Below are 25,883 nucleotides of genomic sequence, written 5' to 3'. Positions count from 1 at the left end.
GGCGAGCACCTCTCATCAGCGGCCCGGACGACGCATCCATCAGGCCACCTCCGCGGGCGTCCGCTGCCAGCCGCGCGTGGGCGAGGCGGTGACTCAGCGCTTCCTCAGCATGGGTGACCAAGTGGCCCGCTCCGGCCTTCCCCGGGAGCTGTGATAGGGGAATTATGTGGGGCGTAATTTATAGTGGAAATCAAATGGACGTTAATCCTGGTGAGTCACCCGTGCGGAGAGCGCGCCGGCAGCCCTGCCCGCGGGCCGCGGGCGCCCAGGGCGCCGTGTTCATCAGGCCGAGGGGGCCCGGCCGTGGTCCCGCAGTTAGCGCTGTGGGGCGGGCGTTGGCGTCAGCGCCTCAGCCCCCCTCGGTGGCTGCAGTCACGTGTCCGCACCGTCTGGGGGCTGCCAAGCTCAGGGGGGACTCGGTCTATTGCCCGCCAAGCTCCCTTGTTTTATAGATGGGGAGACACGGAACTCAACTCAGCGCCTGTCTCGCCCAGCGCAGCCCCTGCCGGGCCCTGTTCACGCCGCCCACGCCCTCCGCGCCCCGGCTCCCGGCCGGCACGCTCCTCCTGCTGCCACCCACTCCCTGGTCCAGTGCTGTCACCTCTCGAGGGGCGACTCCGACAGCCTCTTTGTCTCCCCACTTCCACCCTGGCCACGAGCAAGATTCCAGAAGGAACTTTCCAAAATGCAGTCTGGATTTTCACTTGTCTGTGAAATGCTTCCTGGCTGGCCCCTGCCCCCTTAGGAAAGTGTAAGCAGCTGCAGGGGTGGGGGTCGGCAGGGGCGAGGCCTTCCCCCACGGGCACACTTCCCTTCTGTGCAGTCACCTGGCTGCCTCCTGCCCATCCCATGTGTGTGCCACCTCCCTCGGGAAGCCCTCCCTGCTTCTCCCCTTGTTAGTCGTGTGGCTGGGGTCTCTCTCCGCCATGGACTCTAAGCTCCACAAGGACAGGCGCATGTCCACCTCGTGCTCCCGTGTCCCTGGCCCGCAGCACGTGCACTTAGGTCTCTTCCGACTGTCCACGGGGAGGGATGGGCAGTGACCGGCCCCAGAGGGCTGGCGATGGCGCTGGAGCACCCCTGCTGTTCATCCTCTTCGCTGGCCTTTCCAGGCCTCTTCCCAGAGGGAGCGGGGCCTCAGGAAAGCTCGGGGGGCCCTCACTCCAACCCACCTGCCCTCTGTGGAACCTCTCCAGCCCTCGGCAGCAGGCCGTGTCCTTCAGGCCCAGATCTCGCAGGTAGATGCGAAGGAACAGGCCACAGATGGCTTCCGCTTGCAGGAGGGTGCGAATGCCCGGCCACGGGCCCCTGCGTGACAGGATGGCTTCAGCCCAGCTCCCCTCGGGCGGTGAGAACATCCTGCCTCGTGAGGAAGGGGCGAGCGTCCGGGGTGTGAGGGGGGCTTAGGGCAGGCGGGGGCTCCCCGGATCTCTTCACTGAGGGTGTGCTCTGCGTTCGCTGCTGCTGTGGGAACCAGGGCCAGCGGCCGGGAGAGCCGAGCCCCACGGGGCCTCAGGGCGCGGGGCAGGCTCTGTCAGGCGCAGGCTGGCCACAGAGGCTCTGGGACTAGCGACTCCTGCCTGAGGAGGGCTGCGCCTTCCCCCCGAGATGGCCCTGGTGCACGCGGTCGCTTCCAGGGCGCAGAAGATCCGCCACCCCTTCCTGCGTCCTGACTCAGACCCTCCGCCCACCCCTCTGGCCATCTTCAGTGCCAGCCAAAAGCCCAGGCCCCTCATGGAGACCAACTTCCCCTCATAAGGGACAGCGCTCTCTCACATCTACCGGGATGCTGGCTGGGCACCAGCACACCTGGGCCCTGGGAGAGAGCCCCCGCCATGCAGCCTGCATTCCGCAGAAGGGGACCCCGAGGAGCTGGGATAGGGACAGTGGGATCCGGGGCCGTGTGGGGACGCACCAGGGTGCCGTTCCCGGCCAGCCTGGCTGCTGCAGCGCCGAGCCCTGCCCAGCAAGGCCCGTGCCTTCGTTTCTGTTTCTCTCAAGGCCGGGCCACCACTGGTGACGTGCGCGTGCACCTGTTTCAGACAGAGGTGTTTTGGAGTAGCTTCGGGTTTACAGGGAAGTCGTGTGTACCTGGCCGCCAGGTGGACGCGTTCTCACGCACCGAGCTCCGAGCGCCAGTCAGGTTCACCCCCCTCCCACCCCCCCGTTTCTCCCCAGTGCCCTTTTCCCGTCCCAGGACCCCATCCAGGACGCCACGTGACATTTACTCATTCCGGCTCCTTAGTCTCCTCCTGGCCGTTTCTCGCACTTTCCTTGGTTTTGATGGCCATCCTGAGTGCCGGTAGATACTTTGCCGAACGTCCTGGTAACTGTCGTCACATCCTACCAGAATCCACCCCTGTGGGGCGTGGCTCCCCCTTCCCCACGGTGATGTTCGCCCAAGGCCTGTTCTGACCGGTACCTCACGAGGGGACGGCCCGGGCCTGGCTGGCGTAACTGTGGAGGCAGGCAGCAGAGCAGCTGGTGGCTTCCTGCCCTGCCATCTCTCAGAGCTCAGCTCCCAAGCGTGTCCCAGTGACGGTCCCTCCCAGTGACAATCCCGCCTGCCCCCCGCACAATGCCCGGGGACCTGGTGCCTTTCCTGCAGGACAGGGACCCGGACGCGCCCCCCTCGGCTCTCTTCCCTGTTGAGCTGGGACAGACCCTGGCGGTCTGACTGTGCTCAGAGTGTCCCAGAGCCCCCCGTTCTCAGCTCTGCACGTGGCTGCTGCACTGGAGTGGAGGTGCCCGACCCTTGCTTTGCACCCCCACGCCGCCTGCGCATGCACGGAGCAGCCGGGAGTGTCAGGTGGCTGCTCTGCATGGTGGCACAGGCCTGCGTCGCCTTTGTCCGGTCCTCAGGGTCTGGATCTTTTCGCTCTGTCCATCCGGCAGCAATTAATTACCTAAGTGTCCGCGGTGTCTGACGTGTGTGAGAAAACCGGGCTCAGCCCCCCGGGGTGTCTGCTGGGGAGGCGGGCAGGGAAATGCACATGCCACTCACTCCCCGCCCTGCCGAGTGCGTGGAGAAAGCAGGCTGTGGTGAGAGCAAAGACGGTGGGGACCCGACTCGGCCCAGGGCGACAGTGGGTGTGTCAGACCTTTCAGGGGACCCCGGGGCAACCCCGTGTTAGAAGCCAGCGGAGGACAAGGGAGCACCGCACACACACCAGCTGCTGGGACTCACGCACACGCAGAATGAACAGGCATCTGCTCCTCGTCATACAACTTTATTAGGCACCTGCTGGGGGCCAGGCGCGGAGGCAGAGGCTGGAAAACCCGCGGCTGGCCAGGAGCTCTGGCCCGTGGCCTCGGAGCTCAGTCCAGGTGGGGAGGGCGGCAGACGGGCCACTGAGCACAGACAAACACGACGGGGGCCGGGCCGGGCCCAGGTGCAGGTCTGCAGGCCGCTGGGGGCTGGGACGTCAGGGCCCTCAGGAGCAGCAGGGACTGTCGTCCCGGTGGGTGGGAGCCATGCAAGGCCTGGCACACAGGGTCAGCGTGTCATCTCGCTGCCCAGGCCACGCCGGGGGACAGCCTGGGTGGGAGTGGAGCGGGCCACATGGGCCAGGCTGGGGCCGGCCGTCCTCTCGTCCCACCTGCCGACCGCACAGCCCGTGGGCGCAGCACCCTCAGAGCCTTCAGGAAAGCCTCCGCCCAACCCTCTGAACCAGCACAACAGGGTTGGGGGAGGCCCTCCGGAAGAGTCCGCCGTCAGGTCCCACACGGGCTGTGGCTCCGGTCCCCGCCCCTGCCCCCCCCCAGCCCCGCCCCACATGGGGTCCTCTGGCGGTCCCAGGTGGACACACACGTCACAGGACACTAGCAGTGCCCCTCTGCGCCCCCAGGTTGTGCATGATCATAAACCTTCCTCGGGGACCCCCGTTGGGACGCCACAGTGGAACCGTCCCCAGTCCAAAGGCAGCTCCGTTCTCTGCACAGGGCCCTGGCAGCGGCTCCCGCAGTGGGAGGAGCTGCGTCCAGCTCCGTTGTGGCCTTGGCACTGACTGCGGCCTTGACGTTTCGCCTTCCAGAGGCTTCTCGGGGACGTGGGGTTGTGCCCCACCCTGGTCTGGGGGGCAGGTGCGTGCCGGCGACATGCTGTGTGTGGGGCCCAGGGGAGCGTGTGTGAGCCACTGCCTACCCCGAGTGATGCAGCAGTGGGACCCTCCCGCCTAATTCTGAGGGAGGCCGCCTCACCGCCGGAGGCCCGAGCTCCCCGCACCCACCAGCCCCGACGGCCTCACCGCCGCTGGAGGTTCCTGGCTGACGGGCCTGGCCCATGACGAGTGTCAGCATGAGCTGGGCCAGCCTGCCTGGGAACGGTCACGGTGGCGAGGGAAGGAAAGCATGGGCGCAGCCGCTGCTGGACGGGGCGTCCGGGCCGTGACGGGGCAGCGAGGGGGCAGCGGGCCACGCATCTGAGCGGTGCAGTGCCCCGGACGAGCGGCCACTGCGTGGATGGGCCCAGGGCCGCCTCCCCCGGCTCTGCCTTCAGCGGGCACATTTGTCAGGCAGCAGCAGGTCACAGCAGCTGCTCTGTGGGCGGGGCATCAAATTTTTTCTTTTTCTTTTTTTTTTACAATTGATGGTCTGGTGTTTCCTGCTTATTTATCACCTGATAGGGCGTGGCAGTTACGTGGTACCGTAAACCCTCATTTCAGATGGGTTTGGTGGCACCGTGGTGAGCCCAGATAAAGCATTCTGAGGGGCCACCTTGCTGGGCCTCATTCAAAGCCAGACGTGACTCGGCTGTAACTGGCGTTTGCAGACCACGCAGTGGAGAAGCCCTGGAGACCAGGCCTTACCTCCCAAGACCGCTCCGGGGAGCAGGTCAGGCCGGCGCGGGGAGACTCCAGTGAAGGGGGCCGCACGAATAGGCCCCGGGGTGCCACACACACGAGTACCGAAGCGAAGGCGACGGGGCTGCCGCAGGTGCCAGGGACCCTTGAGAGCAGAAAGGCAAAAGGAGAAGGGGACGGGTTAACAGGACAAACAAAACCAGACAGACAGACACACTCCCAATGACACGCTCTGAGCACCCAAGGTCACTCCCCCGTGGCCCTTCAGCTTGGTGGCCAGCTTCCAACGGCCAGCGCGGCCTTCGCTGCGGCTCCTGCCTGTGTGCAGTGTTGGGCTGCGGGCTGTTGCTCAGAGAGAGGCTGCCATGGTTTTGAAAACGTGGCTCCTCTCCCGATGACGAGTGTTGAGGGGCGCCCTCCACAGCCTCCGAACCTGACCCTGGGCAGCTCACCTGCCCCGTCAGCTCCTTCCAGGCCCTCGGCCGGGGAAGGCGGGGCGAGAAGTCAAGCTTAGGGGACCCGTTTCTGAAGCCCTGCCAGCTGGGCAGAGGAAGGGGACAGAGCTGTGGCCCTCCTGCTCACTCTGTAGAGCAGGGACAGGGAGTGGGGACTAAAGGTGGTCGGGTCTGTGCCTTTGCTCGCGGAGAGCGATACGGCTGGTGGAAACCGAATCTCTACCCAACCAGCGTGACGGACGGAACTCTCACAGGCGACATCGCGGACCTGTGATCACACAGCCAGGTCCAAGAGCAGGTCCAAGAGCAGGTCCAACAGGTGTCTGCGGCTCAGGGGGCCTGGGAACCCCCGGCCACAGGGATTCAGAGAGAGGGGCCCTCGAAGCACCCTCGGCACGGTCACAGCAGCTGCACCACCTAGTGGCGAGGTGCTCGGGCACCGTGCCGCAGCTCACGTCCCCGGGGCATCGGTCACCCAGAGCCGGACCATGGGGCTAGCTCCAGGGGGGCCTGGGGACGTCCGGGACACCCCTTCACAGTGTACCTGCAGTGAGCGCCGCCACCCACTCGCCCACCTGGCTGACCCCACTGGCCTGCTGCTTCTGTCAGAGGCCTGGACGAGTGGCTTCAGGCACTGACCTCTTAAAACCTGAAAGTCCCCAACAGCCTGTCACTAGGATGAAGACAAGCCGCGTCCTTCAGAAGTGGCGGGTGGGCAGGGTGGCTCAGCTGGAGGTTGGGTCGCTGCCTGCCCAAGGCCCCGCGGTCTTCCCAGCTGTGACGGCCCCAAGGCCATGTGTCCTCCAGGCCAAAAGGAACCAGCTCCGATGACAGGCTGAGGTCCAAGGGCTGAGGAAGATTCCAGAGCCACCAGGAGCCCTCCTCTACACTGTCAAGAGGCCTCAGAAGGAAAGCCCCAGGCGGACCGCCTCAGGAAGCAGCCCCCAGGGTCTAGTCGGTCACTGTGAGCACCTCGAGCCGCCCTGGCAAGTGCCGGGGCCTCCACCATGCTGTCCGTGAGTGGGCCGCCTCGGGACGAGCCGGCCTCCCGCCAGGCAGCCCCCCCGCAACACGGGAGCGGGAGGAACACGAGGAAGCGGGGTCTCGGGGCGCTGCCCCGCTCCCCTCAGCCCTGCGGCCAGCCTGGCCCAAGCCCAGGGCCTTTCCGCTGGCTGCGAGGCAGGCTCCGGTTCAGCCCGTCGTCTCGCGGGCAGCATTTGGGGAAGGGACGGAGGTCGGAAGGTGCGTTCTGGAGCCTGGCCAGCCACCTGAGTTCAAATCCAGACGCCACCCCCTTTCAAGTCTGGCCTAGGGCAAGTTATTTGATTCTCTGTGCCTCAGTTTCCCTGTAAGGCTGCTGTGAAGATTAAACGAATTAACATATTCCCCTACGGCCTGGGACATGGCGGGCAGCACAAGACAGGCCAAATAAAGGCCCCTGGAGGAGCGGCTTCCCTGGGCCGCGGCCGCGGCGGGGTCAGCCTGTGAGGGACCCGCCAGCCCTAGCGTTTCTCTCCCGGGCTCCTCAGAAGAGGCGGGATCTCCTAGGCCTTGGAGCAGGGGGCCGGCAGCAGTCGCTGCCGCCATGGTTCCTCGCCAGGGGCCTGGACAACCAAGATGGAAGCCTGAGCTGCAGAGGACAAGGAGGAAGTTCCGCACAGGAACAGAATCAACTCGGGCTGCCTGCCGCCAGCCAAGGGCCCCCACGGCCCCAAGAGCACCCCCCAGGGCCCCCTCCCTTATGCCCGTGCTGAGAAGCCCCCTCGGGGCCTTCCAAACCCCACGCGGCAGTGGCAGGGGAGCCCTGAGATGCTTCTGGACCCCGCCTGTGTTTCTGTTCAGACCACCAGGGGCGAAAGGGAGGAAAAGGGTGGACTGTGCCAGCCGCGTGGGCCTGGCCACTGCCTTGCATGAGCTCAGTGCCCTGCACGGCCTCCTCCCCAGGCTGGGCCAGCCGGTGCTCTTCCACGAGCCCAGGCCTCCCAGACCAGTGTCACGGCGAAGGCAAGGAGGCCCCGGCCAGCAGCTCGCGCACGGCTCGGTGTGGCGGCCCTCCCTCCTTCTGAGATGGTAGCAGCCCCACCTGACTACAGGGGGAGCGAGTGCACAGGCCTGCAGAGGCCGGGCCGCAGAGATGGCTGAGTGACGAGGCCAGGTGGCTGCGGGCACGGTGGCGGGTTTGTGGCTGTCGACAGGGGGCGACCGGCCCTCGGCCACGGCGGCCTGTGGGCAGGATGCCCGCAAGCCCCAGAGAGTGGGAGGCTCCCAAGGGCAGAAGAGGAAACTTCAAAGCTTTTGGTAAAATCTGATAAGCCAATGTTGCGGCAACAGACTTCTAAAAACCCCTGTGCCGCTGATAAACAGCCTGTCTCTGGGTGGGGTCAGGCCGCTGCCCACGAATCGGTGTTTGCTGCCACCGGGCCTCTGTTCTGGGCATCGGGTTCCTTGTCCAGCTTAACGTCCAGGAGCCCTGGCCATTCCCGTGTTTCTCGGCAGGCCAGGGGGTGCCCTGGGGGCACAGCCTGGACTGCGGGGCGTTGCTGAGGGTGGTCCTCGGTGCTGGCTGGCACAGGCTCGGGGATGGGGCACGGTGACCTCTGAACTCTAGACCTGTCCTTGGTATCCACATGCGTCCATCAGCTCCTGCCCTCCTGGCTTGCCCGCAGGCATTCCCCCCGCCCCCCGCCTACTCGGGACCCCGACTCCGTCACAGGACTCTGCGAGCCCGGCCTCTCCCAGGCGCCCTCCGGCCCCCGGGCCCCTCCACCCTGCTGCCAGCTGAGCTTCCATCTGGCCTGTGACATTTAAAACTGTCTGTCCAGCCTTGGCACGCAGAGCCCGGCGCCCCAGCTGTTGACGTTCCGCTGCCTCATTTGGCCCGCACGTGTCCGTGCTGCCAGTAAAGGCGTAAGCTGACCCAGAACGTGGGGCCATCCGAACCCTCCGTTCCGATCACGCCAACCTTAATTTGGCTCCTTCGCCAAGTGTGCTGTCAGCTCGAGCCCGTTCCTGACCCTACAAGGCGAAGGCGGGCCTGGGGGGCTTTGAGCGGCAGGGCAAGGTGCGGGGCCATCTGTGTGCCCGTGATACGGGAGCACATGCCTGGAGCATGGTGTGATGTCTGCCACAGCTGCCCCTGTCCTCCCTGGCTCCCGCTCCCACTGGGCCCCACGGCCCTGCTATTAATACAGCGCAGGGAGGCCCAGCAGCTGGCCACGGCCAGATCTTTCCACACAGGTGGCGACAACTGCCATCATGCTGATTTGGGGTCTGCGCGTTCCAAAAGTGCGTTCTTTTGGACAGCAGCTGCCATGGGCCTGGCCGCTGAAAATATGTCCACTTCACGTTGGGAGATGGAGAGGTCTCCAGTGACCAACCCGGGCGCCGTTAGGAGGCCCGAAAGACGGGTGCTGGCTCTGGGAGACTCCTGGGGTTCAGTGGAGCAAGGGGAGGGTGCCAGGATCTGAGTGGTGACCTGAGGCTTTGTGGGAAGAGAGGGCAGGGTCGCCGACTGTGACATGCTGTCCTTGGGGGCAGAGGGCAGCCTCGACCGACCCCCAGAGGGACCGAGTGGGGCTGTGACGCTGCGATTTCTTTGAAAGACACCCAGAGAGAAGGCGGGGCTGGCAGAGGGCGCGCGAGCGGCGGGGCGGACGCCGTGGCGGCGGCGCAGGCCGGGCCTCGGCTCCACCGCGCTGCGCCTGGGCATGTCCGTGACGGGTTTAAAAATACACATGTGAAAAACATCCCCGACAAGTGTTTGACGAGGGCCTGGCATGTGCGGGGACCGCTTCTAGGCACGTCTCTGCTTCACCCGCAGAGGCCTGGCGGGCTGGTCAGGAACTGCTCGGCCTGGAAACAGCCTCCTCTGGCCACATTGCTCCGACCCGCCACGTACTTCTTAAGTTTAGGATTTGAGAATACTGCGCACCCCGAAACCCTCGCACCAGCCCGAGGAAGGACGCGGCCAGCTACCTCGTCTCTAGAATGCCCCTCCCATTCCCCTCGCCCGCCTCCTGCACCAGAGGTGACGCACACGTCGCCCTGGGTTCATCGCACGCTTGCTGTGCACTTTCGGGGTTCGCCACGTCCACACGTGCTTGGCTTTGCTTTTGAAGTTCGTGGAAAGGGCGCACACCACACGTCTGGACGTGTGTTCTTAGGCACAGGCTCTTTTCTAGCAGAGAACAAGATGGAGGAGAAGAACTCTCCCCTCCCAGCACGAAAGCCCCAAGCGACGGGAGAGGCTGCAGCAGCCAGGGGCGGGGGGCTGCGACATGCGCCGGCGGGACGCGAAGGTGCCTGAGCGATGTGGGACAAGGCCCTGCCGAGGCCAAGGGCACAGGCCCAGGCCTCGCTGATAAGCCCGCCGCTTGGCCGTGCCTGCAGACGAAAACGTCGAGTGACGGCAGATGTCATGGCAAAGTCAGGTCGAGATGACTGCATCTGTCGGTCTATCATTAGGAGGCAGATGTCACGGGAAGAAAACACGCCTGAGCGATTTCGTCCTGTTGAAACTCCGCCGGCTCCAGCTGGTCGGAACCGGAACCCGTCTCACCATCCCTGGCTGGGAGGCGGCTTGCTAGGTACCGTGTCAGAGTCGATAGACGATATCCGCTGGCACCTGCTACACGGTATGGGGGGCCCCTGTCATAACAGGGGGTCCCGAGCAGGGTGCCCCTGACCGTGACCCGGGGATGAGTGCCAGACCGAATGGACACGGTGCCCAAGGTGATTCCCGGGGGGCCAGGGCCAGCACTGTCCGTTTGCGCCCTGTGCCCCGACCGCCGCGTGTGCTTAACACAGTCAGCCAGAACCGGGCGCTGCCGGCGCAAGTTTCCTTTAAAGGTAATTTCGTTTACGTGAAGGAGGCGAGCCGGATCAAAGGAAACTATGAAGTGTAGTTGCGGCGCGGGAATGAGGGAGGTGTGACCAGAAGTGTCTCAGCATCTCTGACGGACCGTGAAGGTTTTCCGCATTTCTGAGACTTTCGCGTCCACAGGTCTCCCTTCTGCTGCTCCTCACACGTCCAGCTCACGCGTCCCACGCGTGCTTCAGCCTCAGAGTCTGCGCACTGCCTGGGAGCCGCGGCCGCCGCGTCACGGGCGTCCCGAGGGAAGTGCACGTCCCTCGCATTCGGGGGCCAGTGTTAAGCAGTAACTGGTGCTTCTGGAGTCGACTGGGTTGTCGAACGACCAGCAGGAGAGGAGTGTGTCCCGGAACCGCCTCAGCCTCAGCCGGGCCTCGCCCGCAGGCCCCCCTCGGAGCCTCGGCCTCCCCGCCCGCACTGTGCAGGGAGCCCAGGCTTGCTCCCCTGAGGCCGCCAGCTCAGGGGTGACTTCCACCCGCGACGCCTTTGGTGGGGAACACTCTGGGGGTCCCTCTCCCATGGTCTCATTACCACGAGGTTCCTTTTCCGCTTCCACAGCCCACCTCCTGAGCTCTAGGTCTCGAACATCTTTGTGCCTTGCTGACGCCCCACATGCCGGCCACAGGCACCTCCAAACCCGAGGCTGAGGCAAGCTCGTGGGTGCCTCCCACCCCACTCCACACGTCAAACTCAAGGTCTCCTGCCGCCCACACCTGGCCCCTTTCCACGCTTCTCCGGCACCCAGTGCCACCCGGGCGTCATCCTTCCCACCGCTGGCCCCCACATCCGCGCTGTCACCAAGCCTTGCTAGCTGACCTTCGGAATGACTAACTTGCAAAGCCGCTCTTTAACCACCACCATTTGTATGTCTTTCTAGAACCAACCACCTGCCTACGTCCAGCCACCATGATCTCTAGCTTCCCCTCAAATTCTGTCCCTGCTCTATGGCCAGAGAGATTTTTAAATAAGACGACTTGATCATGGCTCCTCCCAGCCATCAGGACAAGGCTTCCTATGGGTCCAAGGGTGTTCGAGACGGAAGGCTGCAGTGTGTCCCTCTGGGCCACGAGTCCCGCCATGGCCGCCCGCCCGCCCCTGCGCGGCCTCGCTCTGTGCCCAGATCCCACGGACCCTCCCTTCCAGCAGAGGGCTTGCGGTCACATGGGTCCCACACTGGAACTGCACTCACCACCTGTCGCCCGCAGCTCCCAGCGCAGTAGGCACGTGTCTCTTCCTCAGGGAGGCATTCTGCGGTGAGCCCAGGTCCGGAGCAGCCTCCTCCCCTGTGCGCTGACAAACACACGCCCCTCTGCCAGCATCCTGCCTCGGGCCGGAAGGGGACCCTCCTCAGCGCAGTGACTCGCTGTTTCCAGATGCTGCGCTCAACGCGCCGAGCGGAGAGATGGTCACATTCCTGGTGCCCAGCACGCTGTGATGTTTTGTCAATTAAACGACAACTTCTAAGGTCTTCCATCAAGAAGCCACTAACAGAGCTTGAAATTCTTCTACACCAGACCCAACATGACTGGCCTCCCCAACTTTACGTTAGGTGCTCTCTGCCTCGCTGGGCTCCTCCCTGTCCCCACCGTCACTCTCCTGCCCCCTGACCTTTACCGCTACGGCCGATATCACCTCCTCCACCGCCGACAGTTGCCATCAACTGAGCTGCTGGTGCAGCGGTTGCTTGTTATGACCGTTACTAGGGACTTTCTGTCTCCTTGCATGTTTCATCATCTCCCCAGCCGCGGAAGGCAGGGTGTTTGGGGCCCCAGAGGACCTTATTTTGCAACTGAGGGGACAGAGGCCAGACAGGGAACGCCGGCAGCCGGCTGCGAAGCAGGGGCAGACGAGGTGCGCAGCCGGCCCGTCTGGTCCCAGGTCTGGCTTTGCACTTCTCACCTCCAGCCTTTGGTACCTACCATCTTTTTCTTTTTTCAACCCCCCCTACGTACTGTCTGAGAGAAGACATCAGAAGACATCCCTTTGGGAAAAAGAAACAATGAGGGCGCCCCATTCCACCCCCCAGGCCAGCCTTTTCAGGTAGTACAGGGGTGACGAGGGATCTCTCTCGCACTCTTTCAGAGAACGTGGCGAGACCCAAAGGAAAGGTGAAGAAACTGGAGAAAGATGAAAGACGAAATTAAAACATCAATCTCAACGACGTGACTAACTAGAAGGATACAAAAGAATTAACCAAAAATTAAGAAAAGAAAGAAGTCCAGAGTTACCAACTATCACAAAATTGTATAGTCCAAGAGGAAACAAGTTTTAAGATCCTGATTTGGAGATTTCTGACTGTACCGAAATTTCAAAAGAAATGTGGGGTGCTGACCTGGGGTTGCCAACTGTGTTTTGTTTTGTTTTGTTTTTAATGCTACTAAGTAAAGTTGTTTTAAAAGACTAAAAACAAAGTTTTTAAAAACTCTTTTAAAAAGTCCTCTAAAATCTTAAAACAAAAAATCCCAAATTACTGCCTGTTGTCATTCAAAAATAAGTGACACCGAAATTCTAAAAGGTAGGAGCTTATGTCGCCTCCACGTCAAGCGCGGTCCCTTCCGTGGATAAATGCAGCCGCTGGGAAATACACCGCTGCGCCTTCTTTCTGCTCATCTCACTGCGGACCGGCCTTTGGCCGCCACTGGCGGAGATGTGCTGGAGCGGGCCTCTGGTTGCCTCATAAACCAGCCAAGTCTAAAAGTAGCAGAATATGAGGAAAATGCACACAAATCAACAGCATCCCTACAAACACATAACGAATAGCCTAAAACATAATGAAAATAGAGAACCTGCTCACAACAGCAACAAAAGTACCAAATACGTGGGAAATATGACTGACAATCACACACCGAACTCCGTGTGTGACATATGAGAATGGCAAAAAGAAGACACAAATCTTTAAGAGAGAAATAGAAATGCAAATAAATGGAGAGAGACATCATACTGTGGCTTGAGGCTAAATGCAGAAAAGACAGTATTTCCCAACTGAATTTACAGACTGCAGTTCCAATCAAAATATCGCCAAGGTCATTGCAGAACTTGATCAGAATGATTCTTAAATTCCATAGAAAAACGAATGGGCAAACTCTCAGGATTCTGAGGTGACGTGCAGTGGAGGCCACCGGCGGATCTTCACACACGGTATAAGACAATGACTGTCAGGGCTGTGAACCGGTCGCAGCGAAACGCTGGGGGAGATGTCACGCTCTAACACACGGCCGCACACAAGCCGCGTCAGGCCACGGCGGCGTGAGAACCGACAGATGCGTTTCAAAACCCTCTCTCAATTGTGAACAGGAATTTTGGGTTCTTTGTTTTAAAACAAGATTAAGCCAGAGATTTCAAAGCGACAAAGATGAAGATTTCTCAACAGTCTTAAAAAACCTTTTTAATTCCGACACGTTTTTCTAGGGTCACCGCCAGCCCGCCATTCATTCGTGCGAGGCCCAGTCTGGAACTCACTTGCCGCCTCTCCTCTCCACGTGCGGTGAGTGGGGCGATGCTGGCCCAGGCGGGCCCCACGGGACCTCTGGCCTGTCCTTGAGTCCTCACTGCCCGCACCGTCCTCGGGCGGTCACGACTGGGAGAAACAACAGGCTTCTCGACCTTCTGCTGGGACGGAATCGCTGTTTTATGAGGCGGTTTCTAAAACGGCAAAGAGAAAACTCCCATCTTAACATTGACTTTCAGCCAGAACAGCGGGTGGAGGAGGGAGGGGCCGGAAGTCATCACCGACCTTTAATGAGTTTTCATTTCTGACTTTAGGAAGACCTGCTCTTATTGTCCCGGTTTTGTGACGTTTTCCTCTAAGGTGTTGGGTGCGTGCCTAGCCATGGGCCCTGTTGGGATCCGAATCATTTGGGGACTGGAGGTGACCAGTCGGTCACGCGGCCCAACATCTCAGGACCCGTAAGGGCCAGGTAAGAAGAGGTGGGCAGAAAAGCCCTCAGTGGCTCTAGGCGCAGCCCAGGGAGGGGGTGGTGGGCCCAGCCTGGCCCAGGGGCTGCTGATGACAAACATCGCAGACCTGTCCCCACACACCTGACTGGTCAGCAGTGTCCCGCAGCCTGCGGGAGCCACACACCCTGACACCTGTGCGGGCAGAATGGGTCTCACCCGCCTGCCTTCTGGAAAAACAAAGCCAAGTGCAAAAAAGAAACACCTCAGAACACTCTAGCTCAGAGCCGCTCGGGCGAGCGGGCTGATTCCCGTTACCCGCTGGACTGATTACGGAGCCGGAGCCATTTGCCTGAAGATAATTGCCTCAATTCTCCACTTCACTCTGCACATATAGAAAGAGCCCCAGTCTGCCAGAGCCTCAGTGACTAGACATGTAAAATTGGTCTAATCATATTTTGAAGAGCCCGAGCTGAGAGGACGCGAGCGGGTGCGTGCCTGAACCCCGCCGCCGCCCGCGCCCCCCGAGTCTGCAGGGGTGAGTCATCCTTGGATGATGAGAAAAACAGCCCTGAGGCTCTGTCAGTGCTGGGGGCTGGAGGAAAAGGTGGGGTGACCAGGGGAGCTGGACAGAAGCTGCCCCCCGCAAGCCGGGGGGTGTTGCAAGAGTTGAGTCGCCCACCGCCCCCCCAGCTGTAGCACTCTGGGGGGCAGGGCTTCGGTGGTCGCTGCTGTCTCGGCTGGCCATGGGGTGACCTAGACAAGCTAAAGTGTAAGTTGGGACCAGGCAGATGGACAGAATCCAGCCCCAACCTCCAGACAGGACAAAGCCTGGCAAATAGCCAGGGTCCGGAGGGTAAACCAGGGGCCACACGACAGTGCCAGGGCCCAAGGGAGCAGGAGGCACCGCGCCCAGGGAGGACCTGTGTGCCCGAGCTTTGCCCGAGGGACCTTCCAGATGCTTCCTGTTGGATCGGGGGCCGGCGGAGGGCGGGCGGGAGGGAGGTGTTGGCCGGTGGGGGAACCTGCAGAGCACAATGAGGGGAAAGGCTGCTCCCGGGGAGCCGGCGCGCGGCCCGCACTCAGGGGCAGGCTCCACTCAGAGCCCCGGCTCGAAGGGCGCAGATGGAGCATTGTAATCCCAACAATGGCCTAGACGGGATCCAGTCATGGCAAAGAGGTGATTATTTCCCCCTATTGTTTGCTTTTGGCTCTAGGTGGCATTCCCCCAAAGTCACAAAATCAGGAGCCCAGGGCTGCCACCATCTCTCCTGATGAGATCAGTCCACACTGGTGCAGTCTGAATAAGGGCAAAGCAGCGCCCCAGGGAGCCAAGCCAAATGCTTTCCTGCGCCCAGACTCCTGGGGGGTGGGCTGCGGGGGCGACGCCAGGTTCTCGGCGGGGCAGAGCCTTTCTGGCTGATTGCCACGGTGGCGGGGGGGGCGGGGGGCAGCGCTTCAAACTCTCTAATTCGTTTCTACCCAAAGGGAAGTTTAAAAGCTCTCCATCTCCAGAAGCAGTCTTTTGCAATGTCTGTCCAGAAAACACGCCCGAGAAGGGCGACCATGCCTACTCGCCCGGCAGGGTGGAACCAATCTTTTATCTTGTGTTTCATCTTGGAAAATGTGTTGGCGTCTATGGGACCTATGGCAATAGCCTGGCCAGCCTTTTGGGATCTCATGTGATTCATCTCTGTCTCCCCAAGTGACCGGCACAGGGCTTTGCACACAGTAGGCACACAGGAGCAGGTGAATTGAAAGCAGTGTTCTCAGGGACTTTGGAAAGAAAAGAAAATCTCAAAGTCAGACCAGGTAGAAACCCTCCTCTTTCAGAAAAACACCAGAGGAACCACTGTGACTCAACTTCCCTCCCGGGTTTCTGTACCTGGTGCAGGATTCATTATGTGACACCTGCTAGCAACCCGCTTTTTAATATTTGGGGGCATTTCACTTCGATATCCACGTCATGCTGTTAGGCGGCTGGGGCTGTTCTCTCTCAATTACCTCCATCTCCCCACAAAGCCTGGAATAACGTGCTGGTTCTAGAAGTGACTCAACGCATAACTGCTAAGTATCCAATATCATTTTCAATTTCCGAGGCAGCTCCGGGAGCGGGGGCAGGGGACTGATGTGACAAACACAGATTTGACTAGTTTCTTTGCTTCAACAAGTGCGTGTGAGCAAGGAGGCTCGCAGCCCTGCCCTGGGTGGGGGAGTCCCACGGCAGGCTGCTGGTTCCCTCCACACACACCTGTTTGCTCATGTCCCGAAACTGCCACCCAAACATTCCTTCCTGTCACTGAGCCACCTGCACTTGCAAATGCTTCTGAAATAGAAGCAGAGTGGAAGAACGTGTCCATCAGCACGGCCCCCAGCCCCTCTCCCAGGGCCTCCGCATGCCTTTCATAGATTCAGAGTCTGAGCTGAAAAGAACTCCGGGGCATCAAGTTCAAACCCGGCCTGGCTCATGAGTCCTATGGAAAACATCTCCAATATGTGGTCATCTGTCCTTTGATTTAACACCGCTCCTGTCAAAGAGCCAACCACCCCCTGATAGCCATTCCATCTCAGAGCCCTAATTTTTAGAATATTTTCCTTGGGCTGAGCTGAAACCTGCCTGTTGCTAACTGCCACCCATGAGCTCTCATTCTGCCCCCAGGGCCACACAGAAAACATCTTGATGCCTCTCCCACAAGACGATCTTGAAGGGGCTGAAGACAACATTCTTCAAATTCATCCAAATAAGAACCTGACTGTACGTGACTGTCAGGAGATGGAAACTGTCCCACAGGTACCACCGCCCCCAGGCAGAGCCCGGCAGGTGACCCACGTCCACCCTCTGTGTACCAGCAACAGACACAGCCGTGTTCCTCAGCCTGGTAACAACCGAGGTCATTCATCACCTGCTCTTTCCCTTTTGAAATTCACTCTGCAGCAAGCACTCTTTAAACTCACGCACGCAATGCATTTTAAAGAGCATTTCTGTGCAGATCCGTTTCTTGACCTCGGCTCTGAGCATGATGGGACGGCCTCGCAGTGTGGTCCTGCTCTCCCGGAGCCTGAGTCAGAGGGATGCCAGGATGTACCTGTACATGTGCATGGCAGGTGCTCAATGACACAGTGTCTCGTTAAATGCTCATTTGCCGATGACAATGCATCTTGCAAAGAACGTGCATTACTAATGCGAAATCTAGTCCAGAAGTATGTATTAGGTCGCGCACATTGTTTTAATAACGCAGGCAATCTTAGTGTGTGTGTCCGTGGATCGGCTCCGAGCTGCCCCCTCCATCACAGGCACAAAGCACGCCTGGAAAATGAAGGGCTTCCTTACGCGCACTGGAGAATCCCAGTCCACCTCATTGCTGACAGCTGGCATTCGTCTCCGTTCAGAGGGCACTCACCAGCACCCACATGTTCCCAATTTTTTTCCCACCGTGCCCTGAAAACCACCTGGACAACATCTTTACGCCCCAAGCACTCTCGATAGGGCTGCGCTAACTTGAAAGCAAGCATGCAGGTGGGTCAATGCGGGTCAGTGCGGGCGGAACCTTTAGAAACATCTCAGGGCAGAGCGATCAGGATTTGAGATACCCAGCTCCCAAGTACCCTTATCCAGTGTCCCACGTACTACCCACACGGTGCCTGGAGCTGTCCAGGCACTTGTTGTGATGGCGCCCTTTCGGTTTCTCTGGACAATGTCACCGTGGGGCACACTAGGGCTCGGCATGGTCCTTTTAGCGGGTTTGCCAAATCAATCCCACTTTATCGGACCAACCAGTATTTTAATTCCACAAGCTAACTCGAAGAACACAAGATGAAAGGTAGACACAGCCGAGAAACCCAGTCAAGAACATTCCAGAATACCCACAGCCAAAACGTAGGAGCAAAACCTCAATACGTCAAAAGCAGTGGCTAGACTCTTCCCGAGGTCTTCAATCTGGGTGTGAGAGCCTGCACGCAGGCTCGGCGAAGGTCTGGGGACGAATCCCACCACGCTGAGAAACAGCTGTGGGTGGGCGACTTAAGCCACCGGGAGGGCCCGCCAGGCGGACGACCTCCGAAAGGAAAGCAGGATTCCAGGAGGTCGAGCCCCTTTGCATTTGAGCCACGTGGCCTCCAAGACAAACACACCACGTGTGTCAGCCGAAGCGGCCGGCTGGCCTTACCACGCATGCCGGGAGGGTGGCTGTGCTTTGTGTGACGCTGCCGTCAGACTTGTCACTACGGCAAAATGGCGCTCCGCGTTTACACGGGAGGGCAGCCAGGTACAGAGCTTCCAGACAACCATGCTTTCCTGAGCAAGCCCTCCGGGGGTCCCCTCCTGCAGTCCCGTGGAGAGCCTGCGATTTTCCAGGCCCGAGAAAGAACTACTAATCCATCCATCCTTTTAGCCTCTGGGGTTCAGCAATACGATCGAGGGGCGTCTAGCTGTCCCCTATCCCTAATGCTCTGCTCTAGTTGATCCAATAGTTTCCTCATGTAGAATTCAAACTGGAATAAACAATATAAGTGGGTAAAGAGGGATTCTAAGTGGTTTACCACTGACGGCAGATTAATCCGAAGCATCCTTTCCTTAATGTATATATTTTTTAATTCCACCACCTGCACCTAATACACAGTTTGGCGTGTATACTCAACAGATGTTTGAGTTAACTAATTCTGTTGAAAGTCCATCCAGCAAAGAGTTGTGAGGGGCAGCGCGAGCTTTCCTTGCCAGCTGACCACCCTGCAGCAGCCCCCGGGGCAGAGACCTGGCCAAACCCACTGGCCATCGGGCCGAACGCCTGCCCTGAGCAGGCGCTTCCGGCTCATTCACGCATCTTCTAGCCCCTGTTCCCAGCTAGAGGTCATGGCGGTCCACCCGCGGGTCTGCAGACACGCAGACCAGCACCCAGTGTGGAACTCGCTCAGGGATGATGCTTGTTTGTCCATGAGGTAGTGAGCTGATTGAGACTGCATGGATGGGGGGCAGGGGAGAGGCGGTTTAAAAATTTCTCAAATTAAAGTCACTATAACAGATCTGCCAAAGGTGGTTTTATGATGAATGACCGCCCGAGGTCACCATCCTCAAACCGCTAAGCCCTTGGAAACTGCCCGGGCCGGGTCGTTAATGCCCGCATACAAACCCTCGACTGCCCTGAGCCTCTGCCATTTTGCGGTCGGGTTTGAGCTGCTTCGGCTTTGCTCGTTTTCTCGATAACCCTGGAGAAGTCGGGGAGGGGGGTCGGACCCCATGGAGGACCCATGCCCAGGGCCCGAGTGCTCTAACCTGTGGCTCGCTGGCTCCTCGGCACCCGCCGGGTCCCCCGCCCCTCGCTTCGCCCGAACCCTCTCAAACAAGGTTCCGTCCTGCCACCTGCCGGCGCGCGGGCGTCTGCGCCGCGGCTCGGCGCGCGGGGCCCGCCGGGAGGCGCCCCCGCCTCCCTACTGCACATGCCCGGCAGAAGTCCGGGCGCGCAACTTTGCAGAACCTCTCCGCCCCGTCTCTGCGCGCTCAGTCTCCTGTCTCCTCTCCCAGGCGAGAGGACCCGCGGAGGCGCCTCTCCGAGTCTTGGACTGCGGAGTCTGAGACTTGGCGAGGGCAGCGGGGAGGAGACGGGCTTTCGGCCGGCCCCCTCCCTTTTTGCTCAGAGAGGCGAGCAGAGGCGTGGAGCTTTAGAAAGTTGAGTGGGCAGGAAGGTAGGTGCTCCTCTTTCTGCCCTTACACCGAGGTGGCGCTGGGACCTCCGGACCCAGCGTCTCGCCTCGTATAAGGTGCAGCTTCCTCCGGCTCCCGCAGCCGATGCGCATCGGAGCCGCTCTCTGCAGAGCCAGGGGGCGGACCGGCTGCTCGGCGTGTGCCTAAGAGCATGGATCGCAGGTCGCGGGCTCCGCAGTGGCGCCGAGCTCGCCACCATCACCACGACCTGTGCCCACCCATCGGCCGCCGGGCAGCCACCGCGCTCCTCTGGCTCTCCTGCTCCATCGCGCTCCTCCGCGCCCTGGCCACCTCCAACGGCCGCGCCCAGCCGCGCCGGAGCTTCCTTAACGCCCACCACCGCTCCGCCGCGCAGGTGTTCCCCCAGCCCCCCGAGTCTGACCCCGAGCTGGAGGAGGCTGAGCCCGAGCCGGCCCTCCCGGAGTGCCTAGAGTTCGAGGACGCCTTCGACTACCAGTCCGAGACCGAGTCTGAGATCGAGACCGACTTCGACACCGAGCCCGGGACCGCCCCCACCACCGAGGCCGAGACCGAGCCCGAGGACGAGCGCGGCCCCGCGGTGCCCAAGCACAGCAGCGCCGGCCAGTCCCTCAGCGAGCGCCTGCGCGCTCTGGGGCTGCGGAGCCCCGACGCCTCCCCCAGGCGCGCGCAGCCCGCCGCCCGGGAGCCCCAGCGCCCCAGAGAACGCGAGGTGCCCCGGAACGAGAATCCAAGGAACCCCGAGAAGCCGAAGGAGAAGCAGCAGCAGCGCCGCTGCAAGCCCAAGAAGCCCGCGCGCCGCGACCCCTCCCCGGAGTCCCCCGCCAGAAGGGGACCCATCCCCATCCGGCGCCACTGATGGAGGACGCCGTCCAGATTCTCCTTGTTTTCTTTGATTCAGGTTAGTTGCCCGCTGCGAACCTGGGACGTGGGGCCGGTGTGGGAGCCGCGGGAGGAAGGGAGGAGGACGAGGGCAGGTTAGGGAAAGCGGGGAGACAGCGGGGCCAGCTGGCCGGCTGGGCGGTGGTGGTCGGGACGAGCTGGGAAGAGCTCCTCGAATCTTCCCAGGGTGGGGGGGTACGCTGGGAGAGCACCCGGAGGGCGCAGGGGGCGCCTCGGTGGCCGAGGGCGTGTTGGACAGTGGGCGCGCTTTGCGCCCCGCTAGAGACAGCCTGAGGTGTCCAGGACGCACGACTGAATCCCGGGAGCACCCCAGCTTTCGAGCTACACACCCGAAAGCACGGGTAAGTCACTTGTTTTCTGTGTCTTTCTCCTTCCTAGAGACTAGTCTCAAAGCAGGCGGCTTTGGCGGGCGCCCGAACGCGGTTCGGAGGTGCGCCCGCCAACTCTCACCAAGCAGAGAGGCCGCGCTCGGGACGCTGTTGTATGTAACGCGTGAAAAGTAACCCGACCGGGGTTGGCCGGGAACTCCGGGGACAGCGGGCTCCGGGACACTCGGAGCCCGGAGCCCGAGTCCCGGTGCGGCCAATTTGGAGGCTCAGGATCCTGGGTACCAGTGCCCCTGCGGCCACGCGCCGGTCCTGGCCGCCACCGCCAGCCTCCGGGCGCTCGCGGGGCCAGAGACCGCGGCAAAGAGCGTGCGCACCTGCCCACGCGCCCTGGGGCCACCTCTCAGAGAGGCGGGCAGGTCCCCCAAGTACCACACTTGGAGGGCAGGCAGAGGAGGTCCAAGGGGTCTCCACGGGTACCTCTACGGGCCACCAAGGCTGGTTCTGCCGGCTTGGTCACGTCCGGGTATCTCCATCCTTTTGGCGCAGCCGGTCTGGTGGTGGAGCTGGGTGCCGCCTGGCTGGAGCGGTCCCGGTCGTGTGCGCAAGGCCCTGGGGGTGGAGAAGGGCGGAGAGGGAGAGGCATTCGTGAGCGGAAGGCTAAAGCAGAGAGGGGCGAGCTGTAAGGGGGCCGCGGCCATCACGGGGTCACCCTACAGTGCGCCCCAAAGACATTGGGACGCCCTACAGTGCTCCCGCAAAGAGCGCGGCACCTGCAGAGCAGGGGAAAGGTGTTGGACCCGACGCAAGTCTTTGGGCACCAAGTCGAGAGGAGCCCGAGCCGGTGGCTTCCGCAGCCCTGGGCAGTGGCGGGGAGGAGGCGGGCACCGGCCATTTTCGGCTCCGGTGGAGCTAAGGGCGGAGGTGGGAACTGCCCCGCTGTCGGAGCGCAAACCCTCCTCGACCCAGGAGCGCGCCTTGGGTGGGGGAAGCGTGCCCTTCTCGCCAGTCGGGGTGGGGGGGAAGCCGAGACGTGGCACGGGTCCCCAAAACCTCTACCGATCTGTAAACTGATCTTGTCCTGGGGCGCGCGTCTCGGCTTTGCGCCGGGTGAACGATCGTGATGAGAGTGCCTGGGGGAAGGTGAGGCGTTTCGCGGCATTCGTGGCAGTCGGGTTCTCAGACTCCCGGGTGAGGGAGCAGCCCCAAGGCACGCACTGTCAACGGTTTCCTTGCCGGGTCCCCTCCGGGGAGGGCGCAGGGCGCCCCGCGCTTCGCTGTGCGCGCGGCCACCAGCAAACACCGGCCCCGGCGAGGCAGCCGGGCGCGTCCCGCGTGCCCTGCTGCCGGCTTGCAGGTGTGAGAAACCGGGTGAAACGGGCTCCCGGAGTTGACGTCCCCACTTCACGTGAACGCGGCGACGTGTTCTGTCTTTCCTCTGGCAGCGCCTTAGCAGCCTCAGTTCACCAAGGCAGAGGTGTGCTTGGTGTCTGGGGCGCGCGCCTCAGGGTGGGGGCCGCTTTCAGAGCAGGTCACCTGGGCGCCTGTCTTCCTGCAGGGTCGGGGTTTTCAGTAGAGGAGTCAGCATGGTGCCTCGTTGCAGGGTGAATCCAGGAAGTTTTAAAAAGGTCCTCAGTGCCTCGCCCACACCCCCCTCCCCGCTCGGTCTGGGGCGCGCGTGTGCGTGTGTGTTTAACGATACACGATATAGAAACAGGCTTATTATTGGGGGTCCCATCTGAGATCCCACGGAGAGTTGGCATCCTTCAGACACTTTCATAAACTGACAGTGAAAACCTGTTACCCACCCACACACCCCCTCCCCCACTCGCTTCCCTTCCCCCAACATCCCTCCTTCCATCTTGGCTCAGGCTGGAAAGGCGGCAGCGCCACACAAAACAACTAAGGAACACCCCACCCCACCCCACCCCACCCCGGAAAGCGCCCAGGACCCGCCCGCAAAGGGGGATTTTGCTTCACGGACGCTTCGGACCCTCTCTACCTGGGGCACTGGTGTTCAGCTGCCTTTCTTTGCCAGAGACTTTCTGGCACGTTCTGCAGCCATTCCCAGCTCACTCAGTCTCCCACTGGCCCTTTGTCTCCCCCGCTGAACTGGAGTTAGCATTTGAATGGGCTGCCTGGCCCTTTCAGCTTGGGTGGGGTCTGTCTGGTGAGGAAGTTCTCAACAACAGCCGACTTTAGGGTTGACCACATAGGTGAATTACCAGCCAGTCATAATATTTCAGATGGAGAGAGGAGGAGGAGGAGAACAAAGCGAGCTGAAAGTGATGGTATGCGCCCATGTTTAGGATTTTTCCTCTTACTACATTAATCATCTGCTTAATGGAAACTTGCTTTTTCTTGGACAAAGGTGCTCTTATAACAACGTTTTCAGTTGGAGAATCATGTAGCAATATTCAAATATCACGTGGTGTCAGCCTGTGGCAGGTTTACTTCTAAAGTCTGGCAAGCAAACTTTTAATCTGTTTATCTGAATTCAAGAACTGGGGATTTGAAAGTTTGGAATTGTTTCAATGTTTCTTAAATGGGCTAGCCGCTTTCCACCCCCACCCCCACCCCAGGAGGTGCTTACAGCCCTTTGCTCTTTAGCCCTCAATTTTAGCAGCTGTGACAGAGGTTTAAAGAGGAAGAAAGCTGAAATTTAAGTGTTAGTAAGAATGAGGTCTTTTTAAAAATAATCTGCATGGACTGTACTTAATTTATCGGTATTATCACTATTTTTCATGCAGAGGGAAGCTACTGAGGAAACTGAGCAGAAACCATGGTGTTGGGGAAAGTAGGTCTCTTGGCGGAAAGGTGATCTATAACAAAAAACAAGTCATTAAAACCAAATGCAGCTTCCAGAGGCAGGTGATGTCACACACCAGCTCTGAGTGCTGCCCTTTTCTTAAGCAAAGGGGATGAGATTCTCAAATTACGTCTCCAATCCCACATACCAGGAGGAGGAGTGGAATTCTTTGTCCTACTCTGCAGGGTTTTGACTTTAATGATTGTTTCCTGAATCCTGATGCCCCTGAGATGGGGGGCAGGACCTCTTCTAGTCCCGGTCCTGCTCAGTGGCCTTGGGTCAGACCCAGCACCCCTCTGCCTCAGTTTCTTCACATGGAAAATGAAGGAGCTGAGTGAGATGTTCCCAGCATCCCTTTCAGCCCCAGGTGCATGCAGGTTGATTCATTGAAGCCCAGAGTTGCCCAGTTTGACTATCAATAATTTTAACGCTAATGGGGCCAACCTTTTTCAAAGGTTGGCCGAATCAGAAGCGCCAGTTGTGAAGAAATCTATTCTGTGTTGATCTAATTTGATTTTGCCAAATCTGGTTTTGGACGGGTGGCCAAAAATGGTTTAAAGAGGCAAGCTAAATACAGACGTCCACCGAGCCCCGTTCCCAACGTGGGGAAACCCTGGCTGCCTCTGGCGGCAGACACGTTGGTCTCGTGCGCCTGCGTCCCCAAGCTGCCCTCCCTGGTCTTAGCGTCCGCGAGTGAGCACGTCAGAGGGGCCAGCGGTGTGCTGAGCACTGCAGCCTGGAGGAGCTGACCGCTCCGGGGGCAGCGGGCGTGAACGGACCGCGAGCATGGAAGGCGTTATCCAGCAACGCTTTTCCGTGTCCTGATGGGGCTGGACCTGGAGACCCGGCTGGGAAGCTGCAGCTCGTTCCTTAGGGCCAGCCGGCGTCCTCAGCCTCTTCATCGTCACTCCCTCCCAGGAGCTCTCCCGGACAGCTTTTTCTTAATTGCTCCTCTCCCACGAGATTTGAATACCACAGGTACACGCGTGTACCGTGTTATCTGTTTCTGTGCTGCAGCACCTGGTGACAACTAAGACTTCTTGGCACTCGCCCGCCCCAAACCAGTTTTGCTCCTGTTGCAAATGCGTGGATAAGCAGAGCAAATGGTTAAAAACAAACCTGGTCTGTGTCAAATGACGTGATTTAACATCTCACTTTTGTTTTATGTTTCACCTTTTTTTTCTGCCACATAATACCAGGCTATGTAGAAGGTGAATTTTACTGATGTTTGCTTTCCCTTTTCTAAATCTCAGGTGTGTGCGTGCGTGTGTGTGTGTGTGTGTGTGTGTGTGTGTGTTTCCCCAAAGCCGCTGGTGCGGGTGCCTGGTTAGTCCATGAGGCAGAGAAGCCGGCGCAAACAGCCTAGTGACTTAGCTCTCCCAAGGCCAGGGATCCGCAGTGCAGGGCCATCACCTGTTGATAGCACTCAGCCAGCAAAGGCAGGGCCTCGGAGAAGGAGCCATGGCACCCCGCACGCCCGCCAGCTCCCCCCCCCCCCCGGCTGTGTGTGGACAGCCTGCTTTTATTCCATGGGCTTGTTTTAGGGTGAGCGCATTCCTAGTTAACAGGCAGGCATGGCTGTCAGGAAGGCCACAGTGAGATTAGGCTGCCGTGAGGTGGGGGAAGAGTTGAGGGTGACAGAAAGGAAAAGAGGGTTTGGGGGTCACAGAAAAAACTGCAGGATGCAAGGAGACGAGAACACTGGGGAAGGAAGGGAAGACGTGGAGCCGGGCGTCACTGAGCCCGTAAATGTCAGGGTTGTAAAGAGTGGCTGAAGTACATTTGGGGGAAGAAAAGGTTCAGGGGAGAGTCCGGCAGTTTTCACAAATCTGGGCAGCAGCGGCAACGGCGGCTCAGCATTAGAGCGTTTTTAACATGGCACTGGAGGGCCACTAATGAGGGGGGGCGTCTCAGATTAGCCCCCCTCAGTGCCGCTCTCCCTCTGAGAGTCCCTTCCAGCCCTGGCCCAGAAATATCTATTTCACAGGTACAGCGGAGTTTTCACACATTTACCTGAGCTGCTTCAACCAAACAGAAAGATGTTAAAACCCAGGGAATCTTGCTTTAAGTTCAAACCCTAAGTCCTGGGTTTGGGTTCAGGGAGGGGCTTGAGGGGCGCAGGGCCAAGAACTGCCAGCCAGGGAGGA

The 25,883-nt window shown here is 60.3% G+C and overlaps 2 protein-coding genes across 2 annotated transcripts; one reads left to right on the top strand and one right to left on the bottom strand.

Annotated features, from left to right (window-relative positions):
• Positions 1–3,790: 3,790 nt before the first annotated feature.
• On the bottom strand, positions 3,791–21,662 carry LOC107500069. The gene is made up of 5 exons (XM_036229689.1): positions 21,645–21,662; positions 21,305–21,409; positions 13,587–13,769; positions 11,317–11,556; positions 3,791–4,947 (listed from the first exon to the last, which is right to left on the bottom strand). Exons 1-5 carry the CDS (start codon positions 21,660–21,662, stop codon positions 4,732–4,734), a joined length of 762 nt encoding a protein of 253 aa, XP_036085582.1. The 3' UTR covers positions 3,791–4,731.
• Positions 19,537–20,595, top strand: LOC107500068 (neuroendocrine secretory protein 55-like). The gene has a single exon (XM_016124896.2). The coding sequence runs from the start codon at positions 19,871–19,873 to the stop codon at positions 20,555–20,557; it is 687 nt and encodes a 228-aa protein (XP_015980382.1). The 5' UTR covers positions 19,537–19,870; the 3' UTR covers positions 20,558–20,595.
• Positions 21,663–25,883: the final 4,221 nt, after the last annotated feature.

This window comes from Rousettus aegyptiacus, unplaced genomic scaffold, assembly GCF_014176215.1.
Source record: "Rousettus aegyptiacus isolate mRouAeg1 unplaced genomic scaffold, mRouAeg1.p scaffold_m13_p_12, whole genome shotgun sequence".
In the NCBI taxonomy this organism is placed as follows: Eukaryota; Metazoa; Chordata; class Mammalia; order Chiroptera; family Pteropodidae; genus Rousettus; species Rousettus aegyptiacus.
Note: the sequence above shows the minus strand (reverse complement) of the source record. Positions and strands in the feature narration are given on the sequence as shown.

Excerpts from the sequence above, each read along its gene's own strand:
- LOC107500068 (XM_016124896.2), top strand. The coding sequence starts at position 19,871 with ATGGATCGCAGGTCGCGGGCTCCGCAGTGGCGCCGAGCTCGCCACCAT.
- LOC107500069 (XM_036229689.1), bottom strand. Across the intron at positions 13,770-21,304 it reads GCCCCAGGGCGCGTGGGCAG|AAACCGCCTCATAAAACAGC; the intron begins GTGCGCACGCTC and ends TTGCCGTTTTAG. Across the intron at positions 4,948-11,316 it reads GGAGCTGCGGGCGACAGGTG|GGTCCCTGGCACCTGCGGCA; the intron begins GTGAGTGCAGTT and ends TCTGCTCTCAAG.